The 27,041-nt window shown below is 42.6% G+C and overlaps 12 protein-coding genes across 12 annotated transcripts; 8 read left to right on the forward strand and 4 right to left on the reverse strand.

The window, feature by feature from the left end:
* Window positions 1-1,778: 1,778 nt before the first annotated feature.
* Bfra_003217 (putative cfia complex component protein) lies at window positions 1,779-5,298 on the reverse strand (the record flags this gene model as incomplete). Its single annotated transcript, XM_037333627.1, has 4 exons — window positions 1,779-2,905; window positions 2,956-3,973; window positions 4,028-4,459; window positions 4,516-5,298. 4 exons carry the CDS (start codon window positions 5,296-5,298, stop codon window positions 1,779-1,781), a joined length of 3,360 nt encoding a protein of 1,119 aa, XP_037195755.1.
* A 788-nt stretch (window positions 5,299-6,086) lies between these two features.
* Bfra_003218 (putative histone chaperone protein) lies at window positions 6,087-7,115 on the forward strand (the record flags this gene model as incomplete). Its single annotated transcript, XM_037333628.1, has 4 exons — window positions 6,087-6,195; window positions 6,270-6,309; window positions 6,369-6,677; window positions 6,731-7,115. The coding sequence occupies 4 exons, from the start codon at window positions 6,087-6,089 to the stop codon at window positions 7,113-7,115; spliced, it is 843 nt and encodes a 280-aa protein (XP_037195756.1).
* Window positions 7,116-9,369: 2,254 nt separating this feature from the next.
* Bfra_003219 (putative snare-dependent exocytosis protein) lies at window positions 9,370-12,517 on the reverse strand (the record flags this gene model as incomplete). Its single annotated transcript, XM_037333629.1, has 3 exons — window positions 9,370-10,097; window positions 10,221-12,337; window positions 12,399-12,517. 3 exons carry the CDS (start codon window positions 12,515-12,517, stop codon window positions 9,370-9,372), a joined length of 2,964 nt encoding a protein of 987 aa, XP_037195757.1.
* Window positions 12,518-13,063: 546 nt separating this feature from the next.
* On the reverse strand, window positions 13,064-13,459 carry Bfra_003220 (uncharacterized protein; the record flags this gene model as incomplete). Its single annotated transcript, XM_037333630.1, has 1 exon — window positions 13,064-13,459. One exon carries the CDS (start codon window positions 13,457-13,459, stop codon window positions 13,064-13,066), a length of 396 nt encoding a protein of 131 aa, XP_037195758.1.
* A 978-nt stretch (window positions 13,460-14,437) lies between these two features.
* On the forward strand, window positions 14,438-15,293 carry Bfra_003221 (putative casein kinase substrate phosphoprotein pp28 protein; the record flags this gene model as incomplete). Its single annotated transcript, XM_037333631.1, has 3 exons — window positions 14,438-14,504; window positions 14,567-15,117; window positions 15,174-15,293. 3 exons carry the CDS (start codon window positions 14,438-14,440, stop codon window positions 15,291-15,293), a joined length of 738 nt encoding a protein of 245 aa, XP_037195759.1.
* A 2,806-nt stretch (window positions 15,294-18,099) lies between these two features.
* On the forward strand, window positions 18,100-18,506 carry Bfra_003222 (putative dna binding regulatory protein; the record flags this gene model as incomplete). Its single annotated transcript, XM_037333632.1, has 2 exons — window positions 18,100-18,266; window positions 18,332-18,506. 2 exons carry the CDS (start codon window positions 18,100-18,102, stop codon window positions 18,504-18,506), a joined length of 342 nt encoding a protein of 113 aa, XP_037195760.1.
* A 144-nt stretch (window positions 18,507-18,650) lies between these two features.
* On the forward strand, window positions 18,651-20,084 carry Bfra_003223 (putative dna binding regulatory protein; the record flags this gene model as incomplete). The annotated part of the gene is made up of 8 exons (XM_037333633.1): window positions 18,651-18,690; window positions 18,729-19,075; window positions 19,141-19,283; window positions 19,309-19,356; window positions 19,379-19,391; window positions 19,419-19,514; window positions 19,587-19,770; window positions 19,921-20,084. 8 exons carry the CDS (start codon window positions 18,651-18,653, stop codon window positions 20,082-20,084), a joined length of 1,035 nt encoding a protein of 344 aa, XP_037195761.1.
* A 10-nt stretch (window positions 20,085-20,094) lies between these two features.
* On the forward strand, window positions 20,095-20,389 carry Bfra_003224 (putative r3h domain protein; the record flags this gene model as incomplete). The annotated part of the gene is made up of 2 exons (XM_037333634.1): window positions 20,095-20,187; window positions 20,288-20,389. 2 exons carry the CDS (start codon window positions 20,095-20,097, stop codon window positions 20,387-20,389), a joined length of 195 nt encoding a protein of 64 aa, XP_037195762.1.
* A 157-nt stretch (window positions 20,390-20,546) lies between these two features.
* On the forward strand, window positions 20,547-21,090 carry Bfra_003225 (putative r3h domain protein; the record flags this gene model as incomplete). The annotated part of the gene is made up of 3 exons (XM_037333635.1): window positions 20,547-20,687; window positions 20,729-20,857; window positions 20,911-21,090. The coding sequence occupies 3 exons, from the start codon at window positions 20,547-20,549 to the stop codon at window positions 21,088-21,090; spliced, it is 450 nt and encodes a 149-aa protein (XP_037195763.1).
* A 55-nt stretch (window positions 21,091-21,145) lies between these two features.
* On the forward strand, window positions 21,146-21,569 carry Bfra_003226 (uncharacterized protein; the record flags this gene model as incomplete). The annotated part of the gene is made up of 2 exons (XM_037333636.1): window positions 21,146-21,175; window positions 21,411-21,569. 2 exons carry the CDS (start codon window positions 21,146-21,148, stop codon window positions 21,567-21,569), a joined length of 189 nt encoding a protein of 62 aa, XP_037195764.1.
* Window positions 21,570-22,466: 897 nt separating this feature from the next.
* Bfra_003227 (putative mg2+ transporter zinc transport protein) lies at window positions 22,467-25,228 on the forward strand (the record flags this gene model as incomplete). The annotated part of the gene is made up of 7 exons (XM_037333637.1): window positions 22,467-23,039; window positions 23,099-23,148; window positions 23,209-23,320; window positions 23,373-23,831; window positions 23,884-24,604; window positions 24,663-25,062; window positions 25,120-25,228. 7 exons carry the CDS (start codon window positions 22,467-22,469, stop codon window positions 25,226-25,228), a joined length of 2,424 nt encoding a protein of 807 aa, XP_037195765.1.
* Window positions 25,229-25,903: 675 nt separating this feature from the next.
* Window positions 25,904-26,137, reverse strand: Bfra_003228 (uncharacterized protein; the record flags this gene model as incomplete). Its single annotated transcript, XM_037333638.1, has 1 exon — window positions 25,904-26,137. One exon carries the CDS (start codon window positions 26,135-26,137, stop codon window positions 25,904-25,906), a length of 234 nt encoding a protein of 77 aa, XP_037195766.1.
* Window positions 26,138-27,041: the final 904 nt, after the last annotated feature.

Consider the following 27,041-nt stretch of genomic DNA (forward strand, 5'->3'; position numbering starts at 1 on the left):
CGATTAAAATTCAATCAACAACGATATGGGATGAGATTGACAGTTGAATAGATATTAGATAGGAAGGGAAAGATTGTTGCAATGGATGAGAGTGGTTTTTGAAGTTGAGAAACTGGATTGCCAGGAGAAAGCAAGCAACCGCAGCAGTCAAGAGGGCAAACAAACGCGACTGCGCTTGAAGATATATTTTTCAAGTCCACTTCAAGCAGGAAGACAAACCAACTCAATTCGTGAAGAAAGAAAATTACTTACTTGTACTTTGTTGCGTCGAATGATAGAACTATGGCGTAGAAGAGAAAATTGATGTTGTAGATAGAAAGGTTGTTGGTTGTTGTTGTGGAAAAAAGAATTGAGGGACGAGAGAGAAGCGACAGCGAGATTGAGTCAACGTAGATTTGGCGCTAGTGTAAAGGTCAATTGAAAATTGGAAAGAGCTGGCAAGGTGCCTTTTATTTTCTTTCTTGATTGGAGGAAGGAACCTCTATAAATGAACTAAAGCTCAGAACCGAGGTGAAATATGAGATGAGATGATATTCTTCTTTCATTAGATTAGATTAGAATGAGGAAATATGAAAAGTTTTGTGTTAATCTGGACGAAAAATGAGTCCCAAATGTTATTATGAGCCAGCAATTAAGTGTCATTATTGCGTTAAGTTTATACCTTGAAGCAATTTGGATACCTGCGTATTGCACACATGAAGATTTACAATTTATGGCATTGGTTTATTGAAGGCGCGTTTGCTCTTAGGTTTGCGTCTCTGTATGCGCCTATGCGCGATGCAAATTCAGGACAGTAACTGCTTGCGTGTGTGCCTAACATATGTACGCAATGGAACGATTTATTCAAACATGACTTCATGGCTTAATTTGCTGTGTAATATGTATGAAATTGTAATACTCACTTTCAACATCGAATTGCGATCTGTAATCGACGTGAGAAAAGCAAGGCGCACAGATGGTTTGGCAAGAGACTGAAGGAATAGATGCACAGAAGGGAAGAACGGTCGAGACAGGGAAAAGAAAGATGATTGCCATGACTACGCTGACCAATCCTCCCTCCCTCCAAGCATGAATCGATTGTAGTAAGTATACATAAAACTTAATGTTGAAACACATATGCAATTTGAGCTCCCTTATTGGTACATGAGAGGACTGCTATATGACACACCGTAGTTTTTGTCACAAGTACTTATGCATGCAGTGTGACATCAATCATGCACTGCCCCTCACCAAAAGCCAAGGAATCAAACAGAAAGCTCGAACAGAAAAACATAGACAAGAACTCATGTAGGTATGATAGTCATCATTTGTATTCATCGATTACACCACGTACTTCTTTAATATACATTCAAAGCTGACTGGCTGGCATGACATAGTAAAACTTGCAGCTCCCTCCTAAACGCCTTACTATGAAGAAACAACTTGCAAAACCTTGTGCACAGTTTTCTGTTTCGTTACAATCAACCCCTTTCCATCAAACGAAGAATAATTGATACGGCGTAAAAACCTCTAGCGAACAAGAATCTGGTAAACCAGAAATACCTCATCCGCGCCACTGCCCCCCCATCCAACCACCAGAAGCCACGTAAATTTGGAGAAGCGCGAAGATATGTAGGGTATGGTGAAGAAGAGAGGTTGTTTAAATATACATTTTGCGTTTGGTTTTGAGATTACGAAGTAAAGAAAGATTTTGATGCGAGGTCGACAACAGAATCATGATCGTTGAAAGAAAGATCATTATCGATAAGAATATCCTGTATAAGATTCAAAAGTTAGCTTCAATGATAATATCCACCATTGGCATTTCCATTGCCGGGCCATTGAGGTTGCATGTATGCTCCAGGCTGTTGTTGCTGCCCTTGCCATCCTCTACTCTCAAAGCTCGCATTTCGTGAGTGAGAAGTTGCTTGGCTATATCCGCCTCCCCATTGATTATCCTGGGGTGTGACCGGAGACCTGGTGTAATCATGACCCTGAATTACGCTTGAAACTCGATCATCTACAGGAAGATAACCAGGCTGCGACATGCGCTGCGGCTCCCCAGAATATCCATTATTTCCAGTATTTTGTATACCATAACCATGAGATTCACGAGTATTGGGAGCTTGGTAACTGGGTGTCATACCGTCATAGCGTTGCTGAGATTGTTGTGGTTGTTGAGATTGTTGAGGTTGTTCTCGCGCACTTTTCCATTGCGTGAAATCCGGTACCTCCGTACGGGCAAGGAGCTGCACCAAGTCACTTGGAATGAATTTGACGCCCTTCAATTGTGGGTCACGAAGATAGATATCAGACCGAGGAATAATGCTAAGGAGGAATGTGATGTCTCGTGGAATTACGTATGGTGCGGCGTTTGATTGCCATGCAGGTGCGCCTTGCGTTTGTTGTATTCCCTTTTGTTGCGCCAATCTGCGTCCTGCAGCTCCCTTCAGAGGAGATTGACCACGAGCCAGTTTTCGTGGAGGGTTGAGCTCGCTTTCAAAATCTTCCATTGGGAATGGTCGCTTTGGTGAGTTTGTGTTTTGATTCTGCATAAATGGTGGCGGTTGCTGTGGGCGAGGGCTTTGTTCTTGTACGTATTGAGGACGTGGACTATCTGGAACGGACGGGGCTTGCTCAATTGATTGCATGACCAATTTTGGTCTCATTTGTGAAGCAGGCGAAACAATTGGTCGTACAGCAGTAGGGTCGAATCCCTCCACACTGTAACGCGAAGAGAACCTGAGAAGTTTTGGATCATCCGGGAAGAGTTCTGCCATGCGCTTTTCCAGCTTCTTGATTTGATCCAACGTTCCAAATTGAGATTCGTAGCTATGGAAGTAAACGTAAAGTGGCTTTGTTTTGTAAACGGTTTCGGGTTTCTGTGCTAGACGACTAACTGCAGTTTCGAAAGCCACCCTGGCATCTATGTCATGATTAGCATGGATGAGGAAAATACTGAGGTAAAAGACTTACTGGTGATGTCAGAAATGGAAATCAAGTGCTTTAGATACTCAAGAAGGTAGGCTTCATCGGTTGGGAAAAGTTTAGCTCCCCTTTCAAAGATCTTAGTACCAGATTTGTCCTTGTATACCATGTGTTCAATCAACGCGCTGGCAACATAAACTTCACTTGTGATCATGCCGCGTTGACGGGCCTCAGCAAAGACGTATCTTGATCCGGTTTTAGCATCAATTGCACCATTTCCTTGAATGCGTCGCATAGCCCTCATTAGTGCAATCCAGGAGAAAGATACAGTTCTCTGCAAAAGTTTTCTCTGCATTTCATAACCCTGTGTGATAGCATTCAGTTGGGCAGCTTTAAAACTTTCTCGGGCATCTTTATCGGGATCACTATCATCATCATCATCCTCTGCCTTTCTCACAATTGCACTGATGGAAGCGTCGATTGCTGAGTTTTCCTCAAGTTTAGCCTTTTCTTTTGTCTCTCTGACTTTCAAGTCCGCGATCAGTTCATAAAGAGATTCGAGAAGCTTGGCGTAAGGTGCCCGAACAATTGTTCCTTTCTCAACATCGCTTTTCCCAGCTTCCTCGGTAGAGAGCGTAGACTCAAGTCGATCGGCTTTTTTGAAAGCTATCAAACAACTCTCAGGGTTTGCGGCAATTCCATCTGCGAGAAAAGTATCGCCTTCCTTGTCTAGGTTGTTGTTGAAGCACCACTCAGCAGCATCTACCCAGATCTCAGGCCAAAAGCGTAACGCCATCACAGCTTGCTTGTAGACATATAAGATGCGCTGTCTGTAAGCATCCAGCTCATCCGCCTGGAGAACCAAAGGATCTTCCTGCTCCCAAGCTATCCACTTCTTCCATAGATCGAGTTGATGTAAATACTCCTGATCACCCTCAAATCCAAAAGCAGGTGGAAGTCGAGGTAAAGTTGTGCGCTGGAGGCCGCGAATGATATTTTCAAGCGCAGTATTCGCACTTCTTGCAGTCATGTAATTTGGAGATCTCTCTTGAAGGAATTTGCGACCCTAATATGATCTGTCAGTTCTGAACCGTAACGAAATTTGAAAACCAAAACCCACCGTCATCTTGTTCAGGCCCATCTCAAATTGATCATACTGTTTCCATAATTCATTCACGTTTGACATAGGAACACAGATGGCACGTTGATAGGCTTTTCGCAATTGATCCATCTTTTGTTGATCTTGCCAACTATTGCCACCAATTGAACCAGGTGCACTACGAATGAATTGAATATAATCCTGCCAAATTTTACCAGAATCCCTATCAATCCCAATGTTTGCCAACACAAAATCGTATGCTTGAGACACGGTTGCACGAGCTGTACCACTGGGATCGACATTGAGGTCATTCATGCGGCGTATGTAGTTCAAATAAACCGACCATAATTGAATGTTCGGGACCGTCAATAATGATTTGCCAAAGATTTGTTCTGCTGCACTAAAGTTTTCGTATTCGAGTTCCATTTCAGTATAAGCAACCCAAATCTCCGCCTAATTTGCCGTTAGTAAGTATCGCGAGAAAAAAGATTGCCGGACTTATAACTTACAGAGTGTGGAAAGACCTTCAAGAATCTTTCATAGACTGCTCTGGCATCATCCAACTTGTTACGCTTGCGATGTTCACCAATCAAAGAAAGCCATGCTTCCATGTCACCTCGGGGATCCTCCTTGACCCGATCTTCAAGCATACCGATCTTATCATGGGGAAGGCGAGCTCTAGGAACAGATGCACTTTGTGATGTACCAACAGGAATGGGCACTTGCACCGAAGATTGTTCTATAGGTGTTCCAACATTACTCGGATTCATGGAATTAGGAACAGAGGAAAGTGCCTCGGGTTTGGAATCAACTTGATTCTCCATCTTGATGTGCACTTCCTGCTGAGTAATAGAATTTTGCAATGGAGAAGGAGATCGTTTGGGGTCATCAGAGGCTGGCAGTTGCAAATGACCAGTATTAATTGGTGTAGATTCGTCATTCTCCTCATCAGAATCATCTGCAATAAATCCTCCAACAGTTTTTGGTTTGCGCACAGAAGTTTGAGAGCTGGGTCTTGTAGAATCTTGTTCAGTTACCACAGCTGGAAGGGATATAACAGAGGAAGGGTCATAGTCGTCGCCAGCGGCCGAAGCAGCTGCGCCTGAAGGAGACAAAGCACGAGAAACTTGGGCATCTTTAACGGAATCTTGCTTGACATGTTCGTTGTTATCTTCTGTATTGGAAGGTAGATCACCCTCTGCGATTCCATTATCTCCATCTTCCCAAGCCGTAGCTTCTTGACCTGCCTGAAACTGATGTAAAAGAGCTATATCTGCATCTTCCTCCGCCATTTTGAAGACAAGACCGTTTTGAGTTGTTGTATGGATGCGCGAGCGACGATTTTGAGTTAATGTGGTAGGTAATGTAGATACTAATGGTTAAAAGTGTCTAGAAGATCATTGATAATTAGTTAGCAAATGCGCTTGCGTCGTTATGGTGAAATGATGTTGAGGAGGGCAAGTTAAATAAGGTGAGGCTAACCTGTATGAAGAGTGCAACAAACTTGCGCGCAAAGTCAAAGGATCGTCGGCGCAACAAAGAAAGTAGGTAGAGTATCTAAATTAATCAACTGTTGATGTACTTGATTATTGTTGTTGTTGAAGGACTCATTGAAAAAAGAAACAAACAAGATTTCTTTCCTCGTAGATGTCGCCAAAAGTTGAGAGAGCTCTTAACTACTAGGTACCTAGTAACAACCTTGGAAAGAAGGCGAAGAAAATGAGAGAGATACGCTAATATCAAATCCGGTTAGCGCATTTCGTAAAGTGGAAATCGCGGTTCAAACATCTCAACACACGCGATTTGGATTTTCCACACGCGTTAATACTGCCATGGCTCACCGTGGTATTTGGAACTAAATGCTGCCCCATCAACCAATTTATCGACTTTATTCGTCTCGACCCCCCCGTGCTTTCTTCTCTTCTTCCAATACTCAATACAATCACTACCATAGTATTTCCCACAACCTCACAAACTTCACTTGACTGGCATCTTTTGGTTAAAAAGAGTACAAATCTTGAATCGATATTTGGAACTCATCTAAACATTATACGAAACAGCAAAATCAACCACTTTCAAGATGTCTGTCGTCTCACTTCTTGGTGTCAATGTCCTCAACAATCCAGCCAAATTTGGGGACCCTTATGAGTTTGAGATCACTTTCGAGTGTCTTGAGGCATTGCAAAAAGGTAAGTTCCTGTCCTGCTCTCTTAGGATTGTCTTCGCCGCCATCTTTTCAATCGCTAATCTATATTCATCACAGACCTCGAATGGAAATTGACCTATGTTGGTTCTGCCACGTCGTACGTCTCCACGTCCTTGAGTTTCTGCCTATTTCAAATATGAAACTAACGAAATAAAGCGATGAACATGACCAAGAACTCGATTCTCTCCTTGTCGGTCCTATTCCAGTCGGCACAAATAAATTCCTCTTCCAGGCAGATGCCCCAGATACCAAGCGAATCCCAGACGCAGAAATCCTCGGTGTCACTGTCATTCTTCTTACTTGCGCCTACGATGGTAGAGAATTTGTTCGAGTTGGCTATTATGTTAACAACGAATACGATTCTGAGGAATTGAACGCCGATCCCCCCGCCAAGCCACTCCTAGATCGAGTCAAGAGAAATGTTCTTGCTGAAAAACCTCGTGTCACTAGATTTGCTATCAAGTGGTGAGTCACCATGCACTCGTTAGGCAAAGTTACACGCTAATATTGATTTACAGGGACTCTGATGCATCTGCTCCTGCTGAATTCCCCCCTGAACAACCCGAGGCAGATTTGGTCGCCGATGGAGAAGAGTATGGCGCTGAAGAAGCTGGAGAGGACGAGGACGAGGAAGTTGAGGGAGAGGAAGGTGGTGCAGCCGACCCAGATGCAATGGAACAAGATTCAGAGATGGCTGGCGCAGAAGCTGAGGGAGCTGCCGCTGAAGAAACTGGTGATGAGAGTGAAGATCTTGAGGCTGAGAGCAGTGGCGAATCCGATGAGGAAGTTGAGGAAGAAGAAGGTGCTGGAGATGACGACATGGAGATGGATGGCGTTGAGAAGCCAATCTCCGGAAAAACTGGTGGCGTTACAAATCAAGTTGACGTTGTCATGGCAGCCTAATTTCAATACCCCATACCCAATACATAGTTTTTGATTTTAGAATTCATTGAGCGCGTTACGATAGGTTATGACTGGGAGGGAAGCAAATATTAAAATAGTTACATGATGAATACAAAGAGTCAATAAAGATACTCTAAATAGGAATATCAAATAGGGTTTTGAATGCTTTTAGTATAGCATTACGATCATGAACATATTTCCATCTGGCCTTATGATCCTTTTTTCTGCGTTGATATTAATTTTGTCTCATTTCCTTCTACTGATGAACTAGGCTAGTGACACTACTTGTCGCATATTGATGAAACGAATAGCCAGCTGGACGCCAATTCCGACATGGAGAAAACTTTGGGTGGCTAGCAGCGTTGATTCAACAACCGATATGTACATATGTAGCCTCGTACACATACAATTCATGAAAGCACTGACAGAAAAATATTCATACATCGCAGCAAATACACAACTATGTATACATCATCATTTCCACTCAAGGGGGAAACATCGCGAGAATAGTAGCAGCGAATGGGTTCAAAAGATTTGAAGTTGCCATGTGTATCTACTAATCATTCAATGATTCAATCTAATCTGGAGTATTCCCAGGTAAAGCCCAGCCAGCCAACCAGCCAACCAGCCAGCCAGCCAGCTAGTAACGATACATCCAAACGCCTGAATACCCAACTCGCAAGATATCAAATCTCACACCATATCTAACCTCCAAACTTCAAACTCCGCGCTTAGATCTACATCAAAATAAAGCTACGAAGTCCCTGTTCTCATTTCTGGTTCCCCTTAGCTGGTAAAATGGTCCTAGGTGCCTTTTTCTTCGGCGCAGTTTCCCCTTGGGCAGGTGTGGTACTCGGCGCACCTCTCTTAGTTCCAAGCTTTTCGTTCTTGCCATCGTTTGTTTTGGTGCCCGCAGCCCACTTGATTTCTCTCTTGGGGGACTTTTCAGTAGGCATGTTTAATAGAGGGGGATTTGTTCCTATGATTTCGAGAGGCGTTTGGAAGACACTTGAGTCTTGTGCAGATGGAAACTTTTAGGATGATATGAAATTGATGGGGATTGGTATGAGATGATTAGAATTGATACGAGTAAGAAACGGACTGTATAAATATGAGAAGTTCAACTCAATTACGCAACTACATGTTGGAGAAATTCTCAATCATCAACTTTTGACCAGGCCACATTTACAAGCTACCATACCGTCATATCTGTTCATCCACAATGTTTTGTGCTAAAAATATCACAAAGGTCTAGATGTTGCCGTGGCGACGTATGTAATAAGGTCATAAATTTTCTCTCCGTCAGACCTGCTAGCCAGCATGTAATTTGGATGAATGCCATTTGATTCTCATGGTGAAAATATCTTGAACAATTCTATTGCAATCGATAATTTTGTATCTCCTGTGCTCTGACTTTCTCTAAGATTTTACTCAATCTATGCACCCCCAGATATTCCAACCAACTCTCAACTGCGCGCAACTCGCGCCTTAACCCAACCCTCAAAAACAAACAACGCTCTAATTCAAACTCACACGAGACGTACCCACAGGTGAAAATATTTCGGACCTACTGGCCGTGTTAGTAGAAGCCAAAATGACTTACGCCACACTATCAAACCCTTATTAGACATTCAAAAGAGATCCTCCGTTCATAACTCAATTGTCTCTCGGACTTGGCCCAAACATAAACCCTCAAATTATCCTGTCTGAGGTCTTTGGTCTTCCGCCTTATCCACTTTTCAGCCAGTTGCCGCTTAGCTTATGCTAATTAGGTAGTCCACCGCAGTTTGGCCCAAAAATTGGCCAGACGTAACGTCACTCCTCATTACGTTATGAAACTTTCATAGAGATAATTTGTTAATCGAGTAGATACATGAACTTAAAGATGGTTGGCCAATTTTCGACGAAAACGATGTTGAGCGGACTCCACCTAATCTAGACAGCTTGAGCGCGCTGTTTCCACCCAATACTCTTCCAACCCAGATCAGATATCAATAGCATTCGCAATATTGATAACAGCATAGGTTTTGGATTCAAACGTCAAAAAGCAACACCTTTCCATTGAAATGAGATGTCATATGAGACATGAAGTTGAACTCACTAGTCCAACGCCCATCCTTCGTACGTTCCCATACTTTGGAAACGTGGATTCTTTTTCAGTATCGTCGAAGTATTCCCAAGCCAGGTATCCACTAAATCCCAAGAACGCCACTCCAACACACCTATCTGCCCGTACCGTCCATTTCATTGCCCGTTAGAACCATTTCCCAGTAATTCCACCTAACAACATACTCCTCTTCTGTTTGTTGACATACTTACTAACGTCATCCGCCCACCCCGCACTATTCTCTTGTACTTTATCTAAATTATCTCCCATGATATTAAGTTTCTCCGTCCTCTCATTGAGTTGTCTAGTCATGTAATCACCCCACCCCTCTTGACTCCCACTAGGTCCAGCTCCACCTCCAGCACTCCGAGCTAATCGTTCCTCTTCAGCCGAAGCGGCAAGCATGCGTTTACTAGGTGGACGATCAGGACCACCGATTAAGAGATCGAGGTCAGTGGGAGAGACGTATTGGGTTCCGGATATCCATTGGAGGTTTGAGATCGTGGGACGAGGAGGAATCAATGCTTCGGGATTGAACAATTTATCTTGACTTCTTCCAAGTGGAAGTCCGGTTCCCCAGACATTAACCATTGCTATCTCACTAGGGCCAGTCCAACCAATAATATCCCCAGCGGGTGTGACGACACTATTCGACGAGCGAGTTTTGTCCAGTATGTCAAGTTTCGATGATCCAATTTCTTTGAGTGCTGGAAGCGAGTAAGCGCGAGCTGTTCCATCACCAAAAACTCCGACGAGTGCGAAACCATGAAGTTCGAATTCGGTTACGGCAGCAGAATCACAAAAGACATCATCGAAGGTTTTGTGAGCACCTTTGGCACTGGAGGGTTTGAATATGCGAGCTTCAGTTTGGGTGACTAGAGGATTATTAGTATTATATCATATGGAATAATGAAAGGAATGTCCGAAGGGTCTAGAAGCTACTGACCTCCTCACATAGGAAAGGAGGTTAATAGCAACCACGACTATAGTGAACTTACCAACTACAAGGGCACCGTGTGTTTGCTGTCCATTGCGGAGTGCAGCTACGATAGGACCTGTTGCTGATGCAGGTTTTCCTGTTTCAGCTACAATAGGTGTAATTGAAATTACTTTATCGGAGCAAGAGGTTACTCCTGCTAACTGAGCTGTATATCCACCGTTTTGTTGTGGTAAAATCTTGAATGTGGCGACCTTACCATTGTTTGTTCCCACAAAACAAGCAATGCTAGAGTATTTATCATCATCTAGTGTCATGACTCCAAATTCAATACATACGGGCCACTCCGATTTGGCAGTAGTTTGGCTACTCCCCTTTCTCATGAAACTGCTTCTTTTATCTTGCTTAATGAAGTCACTCATTGCAGTGGTGAAGATGACCGATGGCCCTCGGAGATCGATGATTGAGAAGATTCCACCTTCAGACCCAACTCCCACAAATCCCACATCTGACATACGGATCGCACTTATGGCTCCTTGTGCCATGTCGTAAAGGATGAATGGTTGTAGACCTTCCTTGAGAGATGGCTCTGCACGAATTGAAATATCCGTGATACCTCCTGGCTGCCTCTCGTTTGCCGGTTGCTCGCTACCATAGGCTCTATTGCCACCCCACCTATACACTACGACTTCACCAGCTGCTGTTCCAACACACAGCTCCCCAGTGCTTGAAGCCATATTGACGGCAGAGATATTGACAAATTCAACACCCGCAACAGCCCTGGCCACATCGACTTGTAGCATGACGGAGTTTTCTAATTCATCTCCATGTCCAGCGTCCCAAATTCTGACTGTACCATCACCGTGAGCCGTCTGAATAATATTACGAGCTTCATATCTTCGTAGATGCTTTACTCCCTCAGCCCCTCCTTTCAGAAGTTGAGGACCTATAGCTCGAGCTTCTGTCATGCCTAGCCATCGTCCACGATCAACGGCAGATACAGCCACAAAATTGACGAAAGGATGAACAAATGTAAGAGAAGGGTGGAGTTGGTTGGTTGGTGAAATAGGATGACCACTAGGGAAACTTAATGTAACTAGCTCACCGGATGTCAGAAGTGCTATAACAGCAATAGGATCTTGAGCACCGGCAAAATGTGGAGAAGCACGAGGAATAAGACAGAAATCCGCTATATCCACATCAACAGGAATTGGTAGGAAATTCGAACGTTTTCCATCAAAGTGATCAGTCAGAATTTGCCAAGTGGAAGTCGCATAAACAGGAGTTACTCCCAACTCCATAAATGTCAATCCTTTGTGAGGCATGGTGGTGGGGATTCCACCAGCTATGAGTAGACCAGTATCATCGGGGTTTCCTTTGCAGCACCAAGCTATTTTTGCAAAATCTCCTTTCAACGAGAATGTATCACCGGAACCTTGTGGTTGAGAACCAGGCACATTGACATGTGTATCTTGTAAGGTTCGAGCCATTACAATCCGACCGTCTTTAGGATCCCAAAATACAATGCTTGCATCATCATGCGCTGTAGCAATGAATGTTCCAGTTGGATGCCATAGAGCTTGCGTAAGACGTGGTTGCCTCGGCGTACTCTTTCCCATAGGATCTCCATTCCCACCAGGGGCTCCAGCTGGTACTTCGTATCTAAAGTATTTGATGGGTTTGTTTTGTTTGAAAGAGTATATTACAGCTCCTTCCGTGTATCCTATCAACAGCTGTCCGATATCTCTAGGATGTAGTTGTAAAGACACACAACTTAATAACCTCGATCGTGGGTTCATTTCACGCCAGAAGTTGGGAAGACGTAATGGCGCAAGCTTCTCTCTATCCAAATCGTAGCAGATGATATCTCCAGTTTGTAGTCCGATCAAGCACCAATCCAGCATAGGATCCGTCACAATGGTTGTCACTACTCCTGGCGGAGAGTAAGCCGCCAATTTCTTTGCCGTTGCCAAGTCCCATACTATCACTTCGTTTTTGGAATCCACGCTGATGAGTCTATCGGCGCAAAATTGTAAAGTTTTGACTGATGCTCGGCGGGGTAATGTAAGCTTTACTTGAACTCTCTTCTGACCAAAGATATAAATTTGTCCACTTCCGAATGTCGTCTCGTTCGTTCCCACTGCAAGCAGAGATTGTACTGGATCGAATGCGAGAGAACTAAAGGGGCGAAAAGTTAGTTGAATGCCTTCAATTCAGACGGCGACAGAGTCGGACATACCCTATTTGAGAATTGATGCCGAAACGATCTAGATCATCAGGCGCAAATAGACCTGGCAATATACCAGCAGATAAATCATTTTGTATACCTGCTTGTTTTCCACGTAGAAATGCTGCCATTTTGATCTGACAGATGTGGAATGATAAACGTTGTTGATATTGTGTTTTGGTGTTGGTTATTAGCTACGATAGTGACCAGGAGGGTTAATGCTGTTGGAAGAACCTTGAAATTGCCTTATTGGCGTCATCTGAAGGAACCTACGTGGTATCTCTTGGCTATGAATAATAAAAGAGATATTCAGGGGGTTTTGTTAAACATCATTAGACAAAGACCATCATCACAACCCAAAATATTTATATCTTCACATTGATTGATATGTTATCATTCATCTAAATTCATTATTTCTTATCCGTCCACACAGACGTTCCATAATGTGGGCGCATGCGCTATGAAGTGGTTTTTGACAGCAACAGTACCCTTACAAAAGTTGGTACCTAAGGTCCAAGCCACCAACTGCCTGCTTCAAAGAACAAGTCGAGCGTCCAAATATGTTCTTCAAAAATGTATATATAAAATCTCCATTCAATAATAATTATAGAACTCCATATCTCATATGGTTAATATTGTTTATATCCATCCTCGTACCACCCAAGCGCAAATTACATTCAAGGTCGAGGTTGTCCTTGTTGCCATCCCCAAATCTCCCAATATTCATGCCAGGCACTTCGCATGTTTGCATTCCTGTTCTGCAATCTTAATAGCCCTTCTTTCATTAAAGCAGGAAGTTCCATCTCCAGTTCTTCTCGCCGCACTCCTGCCTTGATCAATTCTTGCGACAAGTCGATTTGTTTCTTGATTTGCGCGACAGGATTGATATAATACGGTGGCGGGAGGATTGCATCAGCGGCTCGTTTTTCAGCTGCTGCTTGATCGCATTCTTTGCAACGCGGCAATGTGCGATCACAATCGAGAGAGGCTCTAATTCGAGGGAACTTGAGAGCAATATATGCAAATGCAGGAGGTAGGACGAGGGGACGGTCGCAGGCTGGACATGCGGACATATTAATTTGTAGATGAGTCTCAAACGAAATGGGGTTGACAATGACTAGACGTGAGTATGATTCATGGATGATTGACAGGTATAGCAAATGGTCATAATTGAAAGATTGATTTGAACCTTCTTGACTGTACAATTCTTACCATCTTTACCTGATGTGAACAAAGAACAAGTTGCAAACGAGACTGGATCTGGCAACCAAGATTCAAAATTCCTCAACTCGCACTGCAAACATTCTTTGTCCATTTTGGTATGGCTGAAAGCAAATGAATGGACGACAACACAAGCCCAACGACTAGATTTAATCGCGCGCAAAGTGCAAAGTATGCTGTTGAATCCAAGACAATGCTATTTAAAATTGGCTCCGAAAACAATAAAGAAAATAACAATGATGGATGTAAATGTCCCGTTTTTTATATTTCTCCATGACCCAACGCATTCTCATGCCATAGGATGGAGGGTAAGTAAACGAAAAGATTCTCTTCTATCCTGCAATTTCCCCTCCAAGATCCCGCCATTGAAAGACAAAAGACCAGAGTGAATATTGAGGAATCAGTTTTAGTTTTATAAAGAGAAGAAGTAGAAGAAATCTCGAAGATTGTAGATTATATTGTACTCGAATTTTTATCATCATGTGATCTAAGCGAGCAATGGCGCCAAACTAGCACTGATCTTAGCTTCTAAATCATCGGGCAGTCGGCTTTTGGTATGATTTTATTCATTTATTATCTCATTGGTCCAGGTCTTCCTCATTTTGAGCTAAAGACTCTTTTAAGTACGGCGGGGTTTATTTTGTATGTGCCCCGCACTAAAATCGATATCTTCTGGATGGATTAAAAGCACAATCAGTCATCATCCTTTTACCTGACATCACAGGATAAAAAGGTTACCTTGAGGTTAGCATTCGATAAAATCTTCAACGCCAGTACACCTCAAATCAAATAATATATTTTCGATTTTCTCGACATTATCTAAAGACAAGATGGCTCCAGGAGGACCAGCAGCCGGACGTGGCAGAGGTGGAAAATTCAAGAAGTTCACTCGTGGAGGTAAGAATATCATGAATGCTAGTGCTACATTGTGAAACATCCTGATTTGAACTTTTCAATAGGTGGTAAACACTTCTCTCGTGATCTTCGACCTCTCGACGCCAATGGAAACGAAATCCGCGAAAAGAATGCCGATGATTCATCCTCAGAAGAAGAAGAGGAATCGGAGGAGGAATCTTCTGAGGAAGAGGAAGAAGAAAAGCAAGAGATGACCCGTGAACAACGTCGCGCCGCCGCCAAAGCAAAGAAAGAAGCCGCTATCAAGAAGAAGAACCAAAAAGTTGCACAAGTTGGTGATCTCCCAACCGATAGCGAAGAAGAGAGTGAGGATGATGACATGCCCGCCAATCCCAATCATAGCAAGGCTGCTAGAAATCAAGCCATGGCACCTCCAAAATCTGTTGATGAAGTTGCCGATGAAGTTGCAAAGATGAGCGTCAGCAAGAAACCTCAAGAGTTGAGTCGCAAGGAAAGAGAGGCAATTGAGGCACAAAAGAAGAGAGAAGCATATCAAAGATTACATCTTGCTGGAAAGACTGATGAAGCTCAAGCCGATCTCGCAAGATTGGCAAAGGTCAGAGAGGAGAGACGCTTGGCAGCAGAACGCAAGGCTGTATGTTCCACTATACCCCCTTTTCTTTGTCTTGAGATCATGCTAATATTATGCAGGCCGAAGAAGAAGAGCGTAAGGAACAGGAGCAGGCAAAGTCAGAGCAATTGGCAAGGGAACAAAAAAGAAGAGAGGCTGCCATGGGACCTGCAGCTAAAGGAAAGAAGGGAAAGAAATGAGGACCTTTCCGAGATGAGATCTAGTCTTTTGCTTTTATGGGTGAATGCTTCTAGAATAAATATCCAGACACATACATAAGTCTCGGGGCGGCGTTGATATTCTTGCTTTTTCTGTATCGTTTGGCTGAAATCAATCTATACAACATTACATCTATCCTCTTTCTATGAGCCTATATCAACTTCGTCGTTACTGTCCTGTACTTGTGCGATCATCATGCTATGCTTGCAGATCTCACATACAAACTTATCATCGAATTCCTCATCAGTGTAATAAATCTATAATCTAAGTCGTTTTCGAATCATAAAATTATCAAAGTAGATAAGAAAGTACCTGTCCAGTTGTGGTGTCCCGAAACTCGAGGTAATGCCGTTATGTCGCCATGCCCCTTTTCGCTTTCTCTTTTCCCAACACCACCTTCCTTTTCATCTTCACTCAACACAACAGAACACTTGATCTTTATGAACTCAAACAATAGCCTCCATCTCATCAAATGAATCGGCATATGATCGAAGGCATGGCGCAGTGGTAGCGTATCTGATTCCAGCTCTTAGACTCTAGATTCCAGATGGTCCTGGGTTCAAATCCCGGTGTCTTCCTTGTTTTGTTTTTTGGGGAGTTTCAGGGGTTTTCTTTTTGGACGAGAATAGCGTCTAGAATCCTGCTTCTTGCCATTCATACTACGAGAGTGAATGGAATGAAGGATCTGAGAAGAATGTTTTGTTTGCTTGGTGGTTGCTTTGAAAACAGGGTGTAAGGATGAGGTAGGTCAAGGTTTACTTGCTTTTTGTCTGATGGAAATGATAGATATAAAGTAAATTGATAGGAAAATGATTGGCCTCCTCTCTTTTTCTTATCTCAATACTACTAAAGTTCTAAAATAGGTCAGTCATATGTACTCAAGTCCGAATCTGCAACAGCATCAAGACTCTCAATACCATGACTGCAATTAACGACGTTTCTCAGTGTACACGAGTTCATTTTTACAGCACGTTGCTTTCAACAAATCATGCTTCTCTTAAAATATAGATGAGACTTGCATGCCAATTCATTGATAAACTACATTTCGCTATTGATCAAACGGGGGTGTTCTTGCATGCTGTACCCATTCACGAATTCATCCGTCCTCCTCTTCTACCTCCAAGATTCAGACCACATTCCCTACTCTTACAATTCATCAAGAATTTGGAGAGGAAACTCCACCCCCATACTTTCGGCTCCAAGGTTGATATCCTTCCACACGAACGCGCTCAAATCACCATTTTCGGTGCCCATTCAATCTCACTTTCTGGGAAATGTGATATCTCAGAGTGCGACAAACGTTCGGTCCTAGCTTCTTGATAGTTGGTTATATCTGGGTACAGAATCAATTATTTTATTCTATTTCATTATTGATCGGACATTTTCATCTAACCTACGCGATCGAAATGAGGTATGGTAGGATGCTTTTTCTTTGTATGCTCCTTCATTTTATCAAGTGGACCAGTTTGATATGAATAGCCCATTGATGAGTAAATACATGGCGTCTTGGGGCAATGAAGAGATTTCTAATGGCGAGCCAAATCTCCTCGACGTGCAAAGGTCGAAGAACAGTTGTAGAAGGAACATCGAATACGGTTGCTATCGTACGTACCGCGAAACTTGGAGCCCCTGGAGGCTCTCTTACAACTTGGGTCCAGGACGGAGGAGGTGAGTATAGACTCGGATCGACATTGGGGAGTGTCTCTTCAAGCAAGTTCCTATGGCAGCTATGTGGTGAAGGATGTAAGCAGTCATCTGAAATCAAGCTGTTCTTGCCGGCTGAGCTTGTCCCAAAATGTTGAACAGAGGATGGAACAAGATCACTCATCGTGAAAATGTGAATGATGGAAAGAAGATAATGGATGATGGTCAATAAATGCAATACATGACAAGACAATGAACATTTGAATGTAAGTCTCCTCACCAGTGGTATGAGTGCTATTTATCTCACTTGGAGCGTTCACTTATATTACGGTGGTCTTCAATCAATGGTTCTTACATCTTACACTCTCCGGTAAAGACGAGGGAATTCAGAGCCGCAGTTCTGGTGGTCCTATACAAATAGTATGCTCGTACCAGTTGAGATATATTGTTGAAAAAGAAGCTACCAGATGTCTGATTGTCGGTCTCTAATTTCGAATACGTATTCAAGACACGTCGCACCGCATTCTATACTCATATGTCGGGCTACAGATTGGCGGTTTTTACTAATGTATTATTCCGAGCTCGACTGCAGTTATTTTGGCGGTCCTGTGTATCGTTTCACTCCCCTGTCATCAGCAATGTTGGGCGTTGAGTTGACCAATCAACGTATCTTTCGAGTAGACCCCAAATGGTTAGTACGAACCAAGGTTACATCAACTGTCCAAGGACGTCCAAAAATTGCATGCTCGAGACACGTCGGCAAACTTCAGAGACTCGAGCTCTGACATAATTCGATTCAATTTTTGTCATTCCTTGGTGCGATTTGATTTCATGCTTTCTCTCACTATCGGTCCTTACCTTTCAGTTTCGTAAAAGATAACCTTATAGGGAATCAAACTCTAGAGAGCAGTCGATTGAATTTGCTCTCATTATATATTTGGTACACGAAATCGTGCATCGGCTTTGAATAGATTCTGGAAGAGATTAAAGCTTAAAACCTGCCCCCAACGAGTTTCAGCAGCGGGGAACATTATCAATTTCCATTCTCTATCGGGTAATACCCTACCGGAAAGAGGACCTTTTTCCTTGACTTCTCTAACTCATTCCAAGCCAATATCTTGCCCTGCATTTAGGTCATTCAGCATGGACTCTTCAGATGACATACAATTACCAGGTAAGCACCCGAGCACAGCTACCTTTGTAGGGTTGTGTCCCCGATCGTATGCTGACGAAACGAATGAAGACATGAATGTTCCTGGCAATCTCGAGTTCTATAGAAAAATTATAGACTTTGAGAACGACATCGGCAAGTATGAATTGATACTCGAAATCTTGATCGTTCACAGCAAAGGGCGATTCAGTCAATTGCTCATAGTAGGAACTTGGACTATGAATATCAACAAGCTTATGGAAGAGTCTTGCGTAATTGTACAACCGATTGGAATATTGAGGCTATGATCGAAAACTCTCCTGCGGAACTTACCCATTACAATGAATCGACCGACTTTGGAAGACTTGTCAACGAACCATCCCACTACAAGACCGATTAATTTGGCTCGTACACTGAGATAAAGCCACCGCATCAGTATTCAGTGTACCCATATCCACTAGAATTACCAACCGAACTGGCCCAGGACAATGTCGCGTCGGAAGGTTTGCCGTTACAACAACCCGAAACTGGCTCACAATCAGATATGCTCGAATATGACATCTATGATAATTCATCAGTTCTCAGTTGACACGAAATTGATCGCAATACACTGTCGGCGAAGAAGTCACTCCGGCTGCGAATCTCGGCACACCCAGGATCTCCTCGGTCAATAGTGGTTATGACCCTATTCAACAGAACATTAAACGCCGAGCATACCTCTGCAAAACTTGTCAAAGGTCCTTTTCTCGGGAGATTTATCTCAGACGCCACAAGAGAATTGCTCATGTAGAAGACAACCGCATCAAGTGCCCAAATTGTGCAGAGTACTTTACTCCACGTGATCTTTTAATACGGCATCGGGAAGAGGCGCATAAAAAGAGATTACTTGGAACAACAGACATCTGCAGACAATCACCGGACATTCCTAAATTACCATCTCACACTTCGTCCACTTGGTTGATAATGACAGTATGAGAGCGTGATTGACCGACGAACCATTTTTGACAAGACCTTTATACACCCTCCAAAACTAGTCGAGTCCGCGGAACTCACGTTCCAACTCTTTTAACTCGTCCACTTTATTATCATCTGTTCCTCCATTCGGACTTACCACCTTAAACTCATCACTTGATAGATTTGAAATGCAAGGAATAATATTTTTTGCGAGTGGAACTAGGTCAATATGTGTTTCCAGTCTTCAGAGCGAACATTGACGTAATCGGATTACGCAAACCTCCAGAAATTCAAGCGTAAGCAGACATAACTCTTTAGCGAGCCAGTCGATGTATGCTACATATGATTCAACATCTAGATGTGCCTCTTCTGGAAGATCTGGTCGCAGTGGACCACTAACTTCTTTTGCACGCATCGGCATGAAAACTATCAAGATGATCAGAGGAGCGTGTTGGTAATACCGAATTCTGGGTAAAAGGTTAGTGTGTAAAATTTTCGAGACAAAAAAATTTCTAAAGCCGATTAGTGTATAGAAGAGAATCCTTGCGATACTTGCCCAAAACGAAACAAAGTTGGCAAAACAGCTTGGACTCAAATTGGCCGTAAGCGAGGCACACCTTCAGAGGAGATGGAGTCTATCGATCTCTGTCCGATATCGTATTTCCAACCAATGCCTTGGGGTATCGATGTTTTTTGTTTTCAATACCGGCGTCATTGGTGTCAAAGCCCAGACTCGCATGAAAGCAAATGTCCAAGATGCTAAACAATCAATGCCACGGTAATCAGACCTTTCACATCGGATCTCAAAAATAAAAATAATTACGTAGAATAAGCCGAAAGAAGACGACAAAAGCATGTAGTCAGTTTCACCGAAGGAGAAGGTACAATTACCAAGTTGGGTTTGACCATTGCTGCTCTTAGGCAAAACATGTCTAGAAAACTTTGGGCGACTTTTTCGCCCCCTATCGTCGACTGGCACTTACTTTCCGAATCAAGCTTCAATGCCATCACTCATTGCCCTTGATCAATGTTCCATGGCAATAGTACGGGAAATTGTAGAAGATTCTCCATACCTTCAAAGTCTACCAACATTTTGCAAATCTTCAGAGAGGCCACTCGATGATCTAGTTATATTGTTGCGGTCTGCTTCGATTTATTAAGCAAAATTAGAACCAGTCAGTAGAAAGCTTCATGGTTTTACTCAAGATAGATCATTGACTTGGCCAGGATCCACATGGATTGATCGCACAATCACTTATATGCCTTCGTGAAGCACTTGAGCTCAAGCGTGTCAAGACATTAGGCGCTTTGCACGAATTTTCCCACTGAGGATGTCACATATTTGAAGACGTAGATCTGCCTAATCTTGTCATAGATAATATTCCCTTTGCAAAGACAAGCCAGGATATGATAAAATTCTATACCCCGTCTACGTGAACGAGGAACCTCCTCAAACTTCTGTAACAACAGGAATGTGGAAAGCTTAATGTCCACAATAAAGCGGTACATTGAGCAACTATCGAAGGATTTCTTCAAGAAGGAGAACTTGCGTGGCAAGACATGGTGGTTATCAGTCTTTTACAGTCTAGTAATACAAACTTTGGTTCGAGCGTTCATGAAAACTATTGTTGGAGACGATGGAGCCGAGATTCCTTAGGTATAAACCAGAATCTTCACCTAGCAGTGCGATTATTTATAGCAACTTCTGGAGCTCATGATCCACTAGCACGCAGCATACCCGTACAGGGTAGTCGACTAAAAGCGTTGGCAGGTTGTGATTCGTGTAAAAGGCGTAAGGTTTGTTTCTTTATCTCCCAGTGATAAATTCAGTCCACTGAGAAATTCGACAGTTAGAATGTACGAGGTGGAAACCGTCCTGCGAAGCTTGTCAAGATTTTCAATGTCCATGTATATATGGTGGAAAATCGGAGATAGATGATTCCGAAATCAAGAACTACAACGTTGCCAGCCTATCGGTACAAGAAGAAAAGTGGCGATCTTATGGATTGAATAGTCCAGGGGACTTCTAACAACTCCTGTTCCAGGATGATGGACAACTTATCACGCATGAAGCTGCTATGAATAATGAACCTCGAAACAACCTGTTCAAAAGATGTTGAATAGGACACTGACCCAACAAGCCAATTGAAAAGGACGACGTTCCAAATATCTCTTTCGGAGGAGTTCAAATTTCAGAAATGGCAATGAAAGATATTATACGGAAAGTGCGGGAAGAAGCAGTAGCCGCGCAAGCTACCACGGCAAGTTTCTCCTTTTCCTTCCAAAGCTATACTTTTTCTCGTTTTCTACATGATAACATCTAGTTCTTGAAACCAAATGAGTCTCCAAGAGGTTCACCGGATCATTTCTATCCAGATGTCCCGGTCCAGTAAGGACATTGTCAGCTCTTCAATTCTTGGTAGCCGTCCTCACATTCGTACCTGTCGAACCATTCAGACAAAGGCTGTGCAAATGTTTAATAATGTGCTTTACAAGAAACAATCCTTGAAAGAAATAACGGCAGGAGTTTTACTTCAGCTAAGATGTTGGTGTGCGTACACCATTGGTAAAGTGATTAAAATAAGGGACTTGTACGATTGTTGTATGCCGGAAACAAGCTATTGGTATATTCCAATCTGTATTATTACGAACGACTTTGACACCATAAACGATAAATGAGTTAAAATTGGTTGAGATATAAGCAATTCAAGACTCGCTCCTCTTTGTCATGGGTCATTCATTCTCTTGAGAATTATGAATGCCGTGTCGAAGCCTGCGCCAGAATCAATTTTCTCCACAGGGTGCACCGCTACAGATTAGCCACCAAGTTAATATCTGGCAGAAGGGATCTTGTATTTCAACGGTGATTTGAAGATCGAACGATGGTATATTTGAGCCATTGGCAACCGAATCGTCGGTTCAAACATAGAAAAGGGGAGACTGAACGGCTTGACAAACCAGACGAACCGGTCTAGTCGAAGGAATTCCGAAATGCATCATTTTCGGGAGACCACGTGCACAGGTCCCAACAAATCTTGGCGGAAATTCTGCGTTGTCATACCGAGTATTTTGATCTTCATAACCCTTGTTGTATCGATAAGAAATTCACCGCCACTTTTGAAGTTAGAGACTGCGATTCCTCAATGGGCTTAAAAAATATCTATGGAGAGATGCATACGAAGAAGTGCCAGCTCACAATCCCGATCCAATGATGTTTGTTGATTTATAGAGGCGGCCATGAAATATGGCATTTAAAAGCGAAAGCCTCGCGGCTCAACTGGGGCGCAGGTGAGTATCCAACGATGGTGAGTGGCAAGGGCTGGGTCTACATCTTGATCGGTCCAGCCATTTCTCTTCCTTTTCTTACATTCTTTTACACAATCACATCCAACAGCCTTTCCAAGAAATGTCGAGTATGAGTACCGAGGAATTATTGAAGAAACTCGACGATCAACATCAAGCTTACCTCGAGACATTCAAACTTGTTCACGATGCTCTGAATAACAGTATTACAAATCCAAATCCTGTTAGTGCGGCACCACAAAGTCCTGGTTCCATCCGAACATTTACAAAACGGCGAAGAAGATCTACCAAAGATGATGGTGAGATTCCCAAAGTACGACCATCAACACTTCACAGCTCTGTTTTATCAGGAGATAGTGACGATAGTGACGATGATGACGATTTATATGTTCAAACACCGCTCGTACCATTTAAATATGACGAAGAACAATTACGACAGCATTTCAGAACTTATAATTTTACAGATGCTGGTCATATAATTCTGGAAAGTGTGATCACCAAAAATGGACGACTCCTAGATCCTGTTTTATTTCCAGATTATCATAGAGCTGATCGATCTCATAATTCCCATTATTCTGTGTTTGATGTTGGAAAAGATGGAGCTCCTTTATCCAGAAGAGATGTAGTGAAACCGGGTACTACTAAAATTGATTCTGCTATATGGCAAGCGGTTAAAGTGAGCGAATGCATCTACCATAAAAAGATCGATCGTTGTATCTAAGTTTTTGAGTGTAGGACTTAAATAGTGATCCCGAATCGCTCCGGCCGGCTGTTGGCAGGATAACGTGAGTCTTTCTATCACTCCTATACTGATTATTCCTAGAGCTAATGTATGTACGCAAAAGAATTGTTCGAGAACCATCTCCTGTCGTACTTGGGGCCTTACATCTCACTTTGAACAAGACTTTTGATGTGGATGAATTATTCAATTATTTAGTCTCCGACGAAGTTACATCTGTATGTGTGTCTGATTTACCACATTTTTTCTCTTGCTTACATCATATGACAGGCCAATATAATGCGGAGACCTTTCTCCGCTGATAGCCGACAACAAAAGTCCTTTGTTTTTAACTTTGAGTACTGGACAATCGTGGGGGAAGAATGTCAACCAATGCCTTGGCAACTGGCTGATAAAACCCCAAGTACCTCAAAGGATCATATCCCTATATCGAGATGTAACTCCGTTGTAGCTCTCTCCTTGTCTGGCGATCCTATCCGAAAGCTAAGAAATCCTGCTAGACGTGCTAGCACAGACTATGGGTATGTTTATGATCCATGGGCAGCATGGCACGTTCTCAACGTTCAATGCTACCCAGACCATCGTCATACTATGGATGTTCATGATTCAACTAAGCATTATGTAAACGGACCGGAAGCTTTTCTTCATACACTGCTCTCGGAATTTAGAGATGCAGAAAAGAGATTTGAGGCAATATACATGAAGATCAGTAAGCTCGTGTCACCGCCAGTAAGTTAGTTCTCAATTTCAAAAATTCATTTCCTACTGATCCATTTCGCAGGCAAATTTTATGTTCGATGGGGAAATTAGAGATAAATTGCTTTTCGAAGATGAAGAATTCACCTACTCCCGTCGCTACTTCTGGGCCTATCAAACACTCGGTCTATTGAAGAATGGACTTAAAGCCATGATGGATAGTTACGAAGATACCTTTACCGATGATGTTTGGGAGGGAAAACATAAGACTCTCTGGCCAATGCTGGACCCAGACTCTCATCGGAATAAATACTGGCAAAAGCGCATGCAAAAACTAAAAATAGATTTCGAAAAGCAAATGGCTAATCTATTCAAACTTTATGAGGAAACTGACGAAAAAATGAAAGAGATTAGAACTTTGAGGGATCAACTTTTCTCGGGTACGAGTGTTTTGGAAAGTAGAAAGAGTGTGGAGATGGCCGCGGTGACTATTTTACAGGGTCATAATATCAAACTATTGACTATGGTTTCGATATTTTTCCTTCCACTCACGTTTGTAACCTCGGTATATGGTATGACAAATATGACCACTGATCATGATTTTACCCCTTTCGCTATAACAATGGCGACTGTCTGTGTTCCTTTCTTCTTTTTAGTCGGAGCATTAAACACTACCAGTGGTATGCAATTTTGGAGAGTAAGGTGGTATAGACTTTTGGGATGGTTTGGACAGCAAGGTATTCACTCATCGTCATCATCATCATCATCTTCTTCAGCGGTCACTAAGACTTCGTCATTGATGGGAGGTATGTACCAAATAATTAAATAACAAAGAGGAAGAGAAAAAAGCTAACATCTTTAAAGACCCCTCACAATCATATCCTAGTACAAGTTCAAGCTCCATAAATATCAACAACGATAAACCTAAACCTCTTCCACACTCATATTCAATCAATACCGCTCAATCTCTTGCGGCTCGAAAAGAGCTTGCCTCGAATACTAGTCATCAATCTCCAATAAAGTCACCTTTTTCGCCATCAACCACGCCGTCTATGAATCCGATTCCAGAGCATCCATTAACAACGCCAATGACTTCTTATACGCCTATACAAAGACCAAAATACACTTCGATATCTTCAATCGATACCATTACAGCAACAACTGGTCCGAGACCTAGCTTGACAAGAAGTGCGAGTTGGTGGGATATGGCTCTGAAGAAGGGAAAAAGGACTGTCAGTTCTAGAGGGGAAGGATTTGGCGGAGTGTGAGATGAAGTGGACTTTTGAATTTCCTGAATCAACCTCGGTCTGCTTTGATTCAGGCGGCCATTTTCTATTGTTTACCTCGAAGTCGAAAACCTTCTAACCTTAATCAAAGTTGGTCTGCCTGAATTTGGAGATTCCGGCTGCTCGATTGAGGATGTTTCTTAAGCATCTTATGTCAAGCCAATACTATTCAAGAGTTGGTTTCTGATGTTATATCAGTTTATTTTTCAAGGAGCAGCATTGAAGGTACATTCGGCTCCTATTGTCCACATGAAACCGGTTGTCTATTCGCCTCAGATATATAGCGATTTAGATAGGAATCCGATAGTGATTCCTGATAACAGATCCGAACGGCAAGCAAATTTCTGTGGGAACTCAATGTTTTATTTGAGAATTCAAGGCAGTGGTGCTGGAATGATGAGTCAAGTCGAAGGGAAAAGCTACTGGCTGGACAGAAATGAGGAAATTGCCACAGAGAATACTAGGGAGGGAGCCAAAGTGGGGGTACAGAGTCTTATCATTGAAACCCAAATCTCACTGGTTCATCGATTTTTTCTGTCTGCTTTTCATTTATTCGCGGATCGTAACATTCACCATCAAAAGAAATCATTCTCTGGTAAGAAAATTCACAAGATCATGCATCACTAGCAATCAACCTTGACCAAGTACATGTTGAAAGCCTTGTATTGCGGAAAGTACACAATTTGCTATGATCCAACCTTCCGTGCCATATCCATGTCTCCGTTCCGCGTACTATCTTCTGTTGACCATAATTTCTTTCTGACGCCCGTGACTACCGGCAAAAAGCTAGTAGCCCATGATGCCTTTGACTGCTAAAACTTAACTAGCCAGTTTCTGAGTTACTTTCTCGTGTTGAACGAGTTCTTCAACGGGAGCTTGACGCTCAACACAACCACCTGTGGTACCAACATATACTGGCAGAGCTGGATTAGATCCAGGTTGATGCCAAATACTCATCATGTATTTGCATTTCTTGCAGGGGCGAATGGCGGAGACAGAACCATATTGAGAGGTGTAACATGATAAACAGTACCAAGTGTTAGCTGCCCCCATTGATGCTTATCGTTACGGAACTTTGTGATTTATCGATATGTGATGTCGTTTCGAAGGGTTTGAAGTTGTTGGACTTTTGGTGCAATGATCGAGATTGTGTTTGTGCTGTAGATGTTCTTCTGTCGAGGTTTGGAATAAACTTAGGAAGATCGTGGTCTATCTCTTAAATACCTGGGTAGTGATACGTTTTGGTTGCCTGGGGATTTACAGCAAGTGTTAATGAGAATGATGGACCATTTTGTAGCATAGAACCGAGCGGTTTTGAGCCATTCAGATCAGGTTGTTGTGCATGAACTACCTTGTTAAGTGTGTAGAATGGCTTCAATCGTCTATTCACAAACAATTACATGAAGATTATGTCTTTCTCTGCAGCTTCCAAAGTTAATTTGAATCCCCACCAAGTGGAATGTGGTTGGGCAAAAAATAGAAATAAAATATTTGATTTTCGCATAACGGTGATTTGCCATGGAACGGAAACGTTCGATATAATGTATACACTCTGAATCACTGAAGTTCCTCCACCACCAACGTACATTGATTACTCCTTGAAGATTGTTAATCAAATACATCTACTAGCCATGGCTCGCGGATATTTAAGGGAAAGAAAGTCCTGGGGTAGAATTGGATAGTTACTCAAAAGGCCCTTACTACAAACCTCTACCAGACGTGCATTTCACATCTCAAAGATCATCACATCCTCAATTCAAACACAAGCACCATTACACAAAAAGCAAATTATACACCAACTGAGAATCCAAGAAGATGATTAGTCCAGTCGGAGATGTCAAAACACCCGATTAAGAAAACAGGATCAACTTTCATTGTCTAGTTTGCGGACTAGATAATGAGAATCGCCCAAATATACAATTGAAGCAGTGCAAGAATTGTCGCACCAGGTGGGAGA

This window comes from Botrytis fragariae (genome assembly GCF_013461495.1).
Source record: "Botrytis fragariae strain BVB16 chromosome Unknown tig00000012, whole genome shotgun sequence".
In the NCBI taxonomy this organism is placed as follows: Eukaryota; Fungi; Ascomycota; class Leotiomycetes; order Helotiales; family Sclerotiniaceae; genus Botrytis; species Botrytis fragariae.